This window comes from Tribolium madens, unplaced genomic scaffold (assembly GCF_015345945.1).
Source record: "Tribolium madens isolate multiple individuals breed KSU strain unplaced genomic scaffold, Tmad_KSU_1.1 Scaffold_2;HRSCAF=44;Tcas5.2_LGX, whole genome shotgun sequence".
Taxonomy (NCBI): domain Eukaryota; kingdom Metazoa; phylum Arthropoda; class Insecta; order Coleoptera; family Tenebrionidae; genus Tribolium; species Tribolium madens.
The window spans coordinates 5,980,101-5,986,143 of NW_025400995.1; the positions used below are offsets into that span (position 1 = coordinate 5,980,101).

General features: G+C 36.9%; 1 protein-coding gene across 1 annotated transcript; it reads right to left on the minus strand.

Annotated features, from left to right (window-relative positions):
• Window positions 1-605: 605 nt before the first annotated feature.
• Window positions 606-5,940, minus strand: LOC123006259 (DNA (cytosine-5)-methyltransferase PliMCI-like). Its single transcript, XM_044400608.1, has 15 exons — window positions 5,814-5,940; window positions 5,536-5,764; window positions 5,041-5,490; window positions 4,854-4,994; window positions 4,393-4,801; window positions 4,083-4,345; window positions 3,862-4,031; window positions 3,658-3,811; window positions 3,353-3,611; window positions 2,855-3,055; window positions 2,595-2,806; window positions 2,260-2,519; window positions 1,932-2,212; window positions 1,336-1,884; window positions 606-1,285 (listed from the first exon to the last, which is right to left on the minus strand). The coding sequence occupies exons 1-15, from the start codon at window positions 5,825-5,827 to the stop codon at window positions 1,095-1,097; spliced, it is 3,783 nt and encodes a 1,260-aa protein (XP_044256543.1). The 5' UTR covers window positions 5,828-5,940; the 3' UTR covers window positions 606-1,094.
• Between the last annotated feature and the right edge of the window lie 103 nt (window positions 5,941-6,043).

Genomic DNA, 6,043 nt, shown 5'->3' on the forward strand with positions numbered 1-6,043 from the left:
AGTCGTTTCACCTATCCGGGGACACATTGTACATACAGGTGCGCCAGAACTCGCGCCCCAGAAAAAAATGCCATATAAAGTAAGATACCAGGAACATGGGAAAAATGTTAAAAAAATTTTAACTATAAAAATTTCGAAGTTATGAGAGTTTAAATTTTGTACTTTGATTCTAGGAAGCTGTATCCTAAATTGTAACTCTGTCCAATGTTATTTGTGGCTTTTATTGGCAAAATTTTTACATCTTTACTAAATAATTATAAAAAAAAACATACAAGATCATCAGTAACATTAGACATAAAAAATATCAAATGTCAAAAATTTTGTAACATTTTTTCCGTGTTCCTGGTATCTTACCTTACTTGAAATTTTTCTCTGGGGCGCGAGTTCTGACACACACCCTGTCTTTCTACATTTTTTGATTGCAATTCATACATGCCAGTGTAAAACGGTTTAATATCTACCCTTAAAACTGAACGCACTGTAAAATTTCCTTTGAGCAGTGACTAAAATCAAAAGGCAACCCTGGTTATTCCAAAAGTTGAAATTCTCTAGTAACAAGAACAAGGATAACGGGAATGAGTATTTTCAAACAAAACACATTACTTCAAAAACCTTTATTAAAAAATACAAATAAGGTAAACAAAACATAAATTCTTGTAAAAATAACAAAATAGAAAAATATTCTTGAAAAATACTGTTAAGATAATATCAATATCCCAGTAACATTAGTTCTGAGTTAGTCAAAAAATATATATATTTGGATGTAACATCCCAGGAACATTAAATCTACGATAATTTCAAAACAAATTGATGCAAAACCATAGCATCAATAATTTTGAAATAATTAAAAAATATATTTGGTGATATAATACTAAAATATCATTAATACTGAGAAAATTTGAAAAATGATGCAAAACCCTAGCATCATTATTTCTGAAATAAACAAAACACTTGGTAATGTAATAATAAAGTAACGTTAATTCTAAGATAATTTAAAAACCCAGCATCAATAATTCTTCTAATTAAACAAAATTTGGTGATGTATACCTTAGTAACATTAATTCTAAGACACTTTGTAAGAAAAGAACAAATATTTAGTGATGACCATTAACCATAGCCTTTTTTATTTGAAGTCCAAGCGCCCTAGCAAGCGGCGGAGGTACAGCGTTGCCAATTTGGCGATGCTTGTTTGCTACGCTGCCAAAAAATTTTACTCTATCAGGAATACCTTGAGAGCGAGCACATTCTCGAATGCTGATCATTCTGTTTTGATCTGGGTGCAAAACTGAAACATAAACTTGCTAATAACTGCAATACTATTTGTTAATGATCTACCTCGTCCCTGTTTGCCCATAGGTTCAGGGTTTGTTGTAGTTGTTCCGAAGTATCCGTTCCAGTCAAGACGACCATAAAGTCCAGTCCAGTTGTTGTGCCTATCAGCAGTGTGTGGTAAGCACCATGGAATTAAAGTGTTTGATTGACGATCAGTTGGCTCGCAAGCTCTACCGATAGAACAAGCGCAAACGCCACGATTGGGTTCATTATTCTTCTGTTTTTTAGTTTTGTAACGGTACTCAAGTACGTCAGTCATAGTACCGTCTCTCAGTCTTACAGCAGTATTTGGCAAGTCCCTCCAGTCTGCACCGGGTATTTGTGGAATTAGGTCAATCCGAGCTTGCACAATCGGGGCTATATCCTTGCATGTATGATCCCATATGTCATCCATATTATCTTTTCGCATTTGTCTTTGGAAATGTGAAATGCCCTCTCCTTCGTCATATAACATATGCGTTTGTTTGTCAAACTGTTGTATTATGGGCAAATCGGCAATGGCATCACGAACATGAAGCATACGATATGGTGCAGAAGAATTCCAAAAATTCCCTGTAAAATTTCTTAGCAATTAAATAATTACAAGACAAAATTATTACCATTAGAGTATTTAACACCATTCACAGTCACATGTAAGCGTGATCCTCTAGGAAGAAATACGTGATCGGGCTCAGGAATTTTGGGCAAGGTATAACCCGGGGCAACGGCGATTAAAAAAAAACGTCTTCGTGTTTGAGACACCCCGAATTCTCCGGCTTCTAGTATAGAAAATCTAACTTGGTACCCGATTGTCACGAGGCATTGAATTGTCAATTTCAAGATAATTCCCCCTTTATATAACATAAAATTTCGCACGTTTTCCAATACGAATACAAGCGGTCTAAAAACCAAATTATGTTAACAGATCTATAAAATCTAATTCCAAACCTGTAGAAATCACAAAAGCTTAAAAGTGATATAACGAGGGAATTTTTAAATAGCGAATATTCCCCTTCACTGAAGCGATTCATTCCTGAGAAGCCTTGGCACGGAGGCCCCCCAACTATCATTTCTACCTCACTTTTAGAAGGCAAGTCCCCTTTTCCTGTCATTGCGTTTTGTAAGAGCACGTTACAGTCTCGGGTGAACACATCGCAGGTTCGGTTATTATGTTTAAACGTTTGTGCAGTTGATCTGTCACTTTCGATCTGGGAATGTACAAATCAACAATATAAACATTTTTGGCTGTTTGTCTTCTTTTTTTTAAATGTGAATATACTTACGGCCCATTTAATGTTTGCAACACCAGCATCATGAAAACCCTGTGTTAAGCCCCCGCAGCCGGCGAACACATCCAGGCACTTGAGACGTCTTGTGAGGATATCCCATCTGGGAGCACGCTCTGGTTCATAGTACGGTGTCGGTTCGTAGTACTCTGCCGGTTCGTAGTACTCTACCGGTTCGTAGTACTCTACCCTTTCCTCTTGGTCCGAATCTATTTTTTGCGATTCGATAAGTTGTTTATTCAAAATATAAAGCTTACCATCTTTGTCATCGTATCTTTCTAAATCGAATTCTTTTGCGCTGTCCGGAACACGAATAAATTTCTTATTTTGAAAATCGTATTGTTGTCTGAAATAAAAGCGATAAGGGCCACGCGCGGACCACGCTCTTGCCCTTTGTTCGTCAAGGCAATATAACACATAGCACTTTCCCATGACTTTAGTGAATGGCACGTTTATAACTGAAATATCAATTGGTATTTTTAGCTTGGAGTATCATAGTATTGGGATTTTTTGCAGTTATTGTCTGAAAGAGAATCTAAAGCATTGGTATTTTTGCAATAAACACTTGTACAATTTTAAAATAAATATAAAATTAGCTTCAAATCGTTTGATTAAAATAATTTTAACACTGATTAAAATGTTGTGAATTTTTTTTTACCATATTATTAACTGTTCAAGCAATTTGAAACGAATATTTAACTCAAAACACCATTGCAAAAAACCCAAAAAGTGTTAGTGTAAAACGTATTATTTACTTTTGTTGGACCAATAAAGAAGATTAATGTCAGATTGATAGGCTAACATCCCGCCACCCTTTGTGTTTTCAGGCCTAAAAAATAGTCGAACCGTCAAGTTTATAATGGTTGTTGTATCATCGTTCTCTTTCATCACTGTCTCAGCAATTCTTTCAATTAATCCAATACAGAAAGGTTCAGGAATTTCTTTGTTGGGACCATTAGCATCAGCTGTTTTCCGATAGTACTCAGGAAATACAGTTTCATCGACTTCTCTCAACTAAAAATGACCATAAAAATAAGCGTAAAATGAAAATTGTTAATACGTTAGTGTCAGAGTCGGTATCAGCGTATGATGGAAATTTATAAACCGATGGATCAAGAAAAACAGTAGATCCTAGACGGTAACAGTAGCCGCGATATTCGACTTTTCCATTCTTGTATGCAGGAATTTTAGCCTTCTTCTTCAACTCGGTCAACCTATAGTAAAATATTCCTTACACAATCAAAATCAAAAGTAAAATAATCACCTGCAGTGTTCACATGAATCTAAGGAGTTTCTGACTTTAATATAATCCATAAATGCAGCTGTCTCAATGTCATATTGTTTTGAGTAGAAAAACGTTTCATTTTCATTAGATCGCAAAGTTTCAATACCGCCCAAATCAGACCAATTGTGGGGAGTTGCTCTAAAAACGACCTAAACCAAATTGAAATAAATTATGATTTAATTCCAAATTAAATTAATTACCTTTGCCGATCCCACAACAGAAGCAGCAAGACAATTTTCACATTCATCAATAGCGAACAGTTCATCAGGATTAGCTGTTTCCCCTAAAATGGTTTCTCTACCACGATAGAACAAACGAACGTGGAGCATTGCATGTGTTTTAGTGTATATGTTGACAACTCTAGCAATTGAATTTGGCTCGCCTTGATTTTTCGGGGCTAATTGTACAAAATCTCCAAGTTTGATGCTAAGCTTGACGCCTGTTTGGTCATCTCCATTGGCACCTAACGATTGATATGAGTTCAGTTTTAAGCAGTACAATATTTTTTACCAAGAACTATGTCAATTGATCTATGATATTCCCGCAATTCTCCTTGATCATCGGGAGGACCGTCCCACAAAACCCGATTTACACTAGGCCTTTGACCATCTTGTCGCCCGTTTCCGGCTTCTATAATGACTTCGTTGTCACTATCGTCGTCTGAGTCTTGTACGACCAAATTCGGGCATCGTCTTAATTTACAAGCATGTTTTGTCTCGCCACGACCGCCGAATTTAACCATGTCTTTGCAGTGCGTACACTGGCCACAATCCGGAGTTTGGCAAGCATCGCAAATACCACATCTTGCCTTTTTGGGTGATCTTCTATCTTCAGCTTCGATTTGATTCGGGAATAACTTTTCGAATAATTGACGGACCAATGGTGTCGCCGCCGCTTTCGTAAACTGATAACTGGTGTTCTACAATGAAAGTTACAGTATTTCTTGAACAAAGTAGAAATTGAACAGCCACCTGTTTTCGACCTGAAAGATTCCTCATCTGCTTGCGCTTGCGAAAATGAACTCCAGCTAAAACCGCCAAAGTTTTTATACACGGTGTAGTAAGCAACGGCATTGCGTTATTGTCACCAGCGGCTGTATCAAAACTGTGAATCTAAGAAAAATGTCACGAGGGCTTCAAATAATTTCATCATAAATACCTGGTCGCAAACAAACTGGGCATTTTGCAGGAGAAAATCTTCAGTCAACAACGGATCATTACTTCCTACCAGTGCAGCAAGTAATTCTTCATATCCAGGAGCCCGACAGAAATTTGTCAACAGAAACTCAACAATAAACTTAAATAAAACTGTTTTCTTTTGTAGAGTTTCAAAAATCGGAGCATATTCAACCGAAGGTTCCATTAAGACATACTGCGCAAAGGGAGTGATAATCGCAAGCAAGACTTTTTCACCTCCATCGAAACCGGCAATAAACCATTCGCGTATTGGCCCTGCATCACGAGTTGCAATTCCATTGTCTGCACTTGCATCCTCCTCAAAGATTGGTTTCATGTAACCCGACATGTATAAAAAGACGTTCTTTTCCAACAATCCGGTATCAAGGGGGCACAAATGGTCATTTTCATCATAAACGCTAAAACAAGTCATCTGAGAGACAAATGATGTTTCGGAATAATTTTAACGGAAATTTACTTTGTGGCAAGGTAAGTCATCTTCTTCAAAGCTTATGTTTTGGTTTTCATTAAAAATGTTTAGTCTTTCATCTGTTAAAGCAACCGACTCTTCAATAGAGTCCACAAGAGCGCCAGAGTAAATTACTGCATCTCGAATATTTTGTGAGCAGTTGTTGCATTTTTCAAGTTGTGTGGGGGCTGCTGGTTTCGGTTTTTTCGAACTTTCTGGTTCAAGAGGCTCCCCGGACCTGTAATGTACAATTCTACCTCTACTCTTAAAATTAAAAAACAACTTACCTCTTTGAAGCCATTTTCTATAAAGAATTTACTGAAACTGAGCGCGAAGACACAACACTGACTTCTCTTGTTACAACGGTTATCATAGACGGTTATAACGAAGTTCCGAGTGAAGTAGGAAATCGCGCCAAACTATGCCATTACTGCGCAGGTGCGATTCTCACACATTTGAATTTTGGCGCAAAGTTAAAATTACACTGTTTTACTGGTTGTATATTTTACGAAAATGT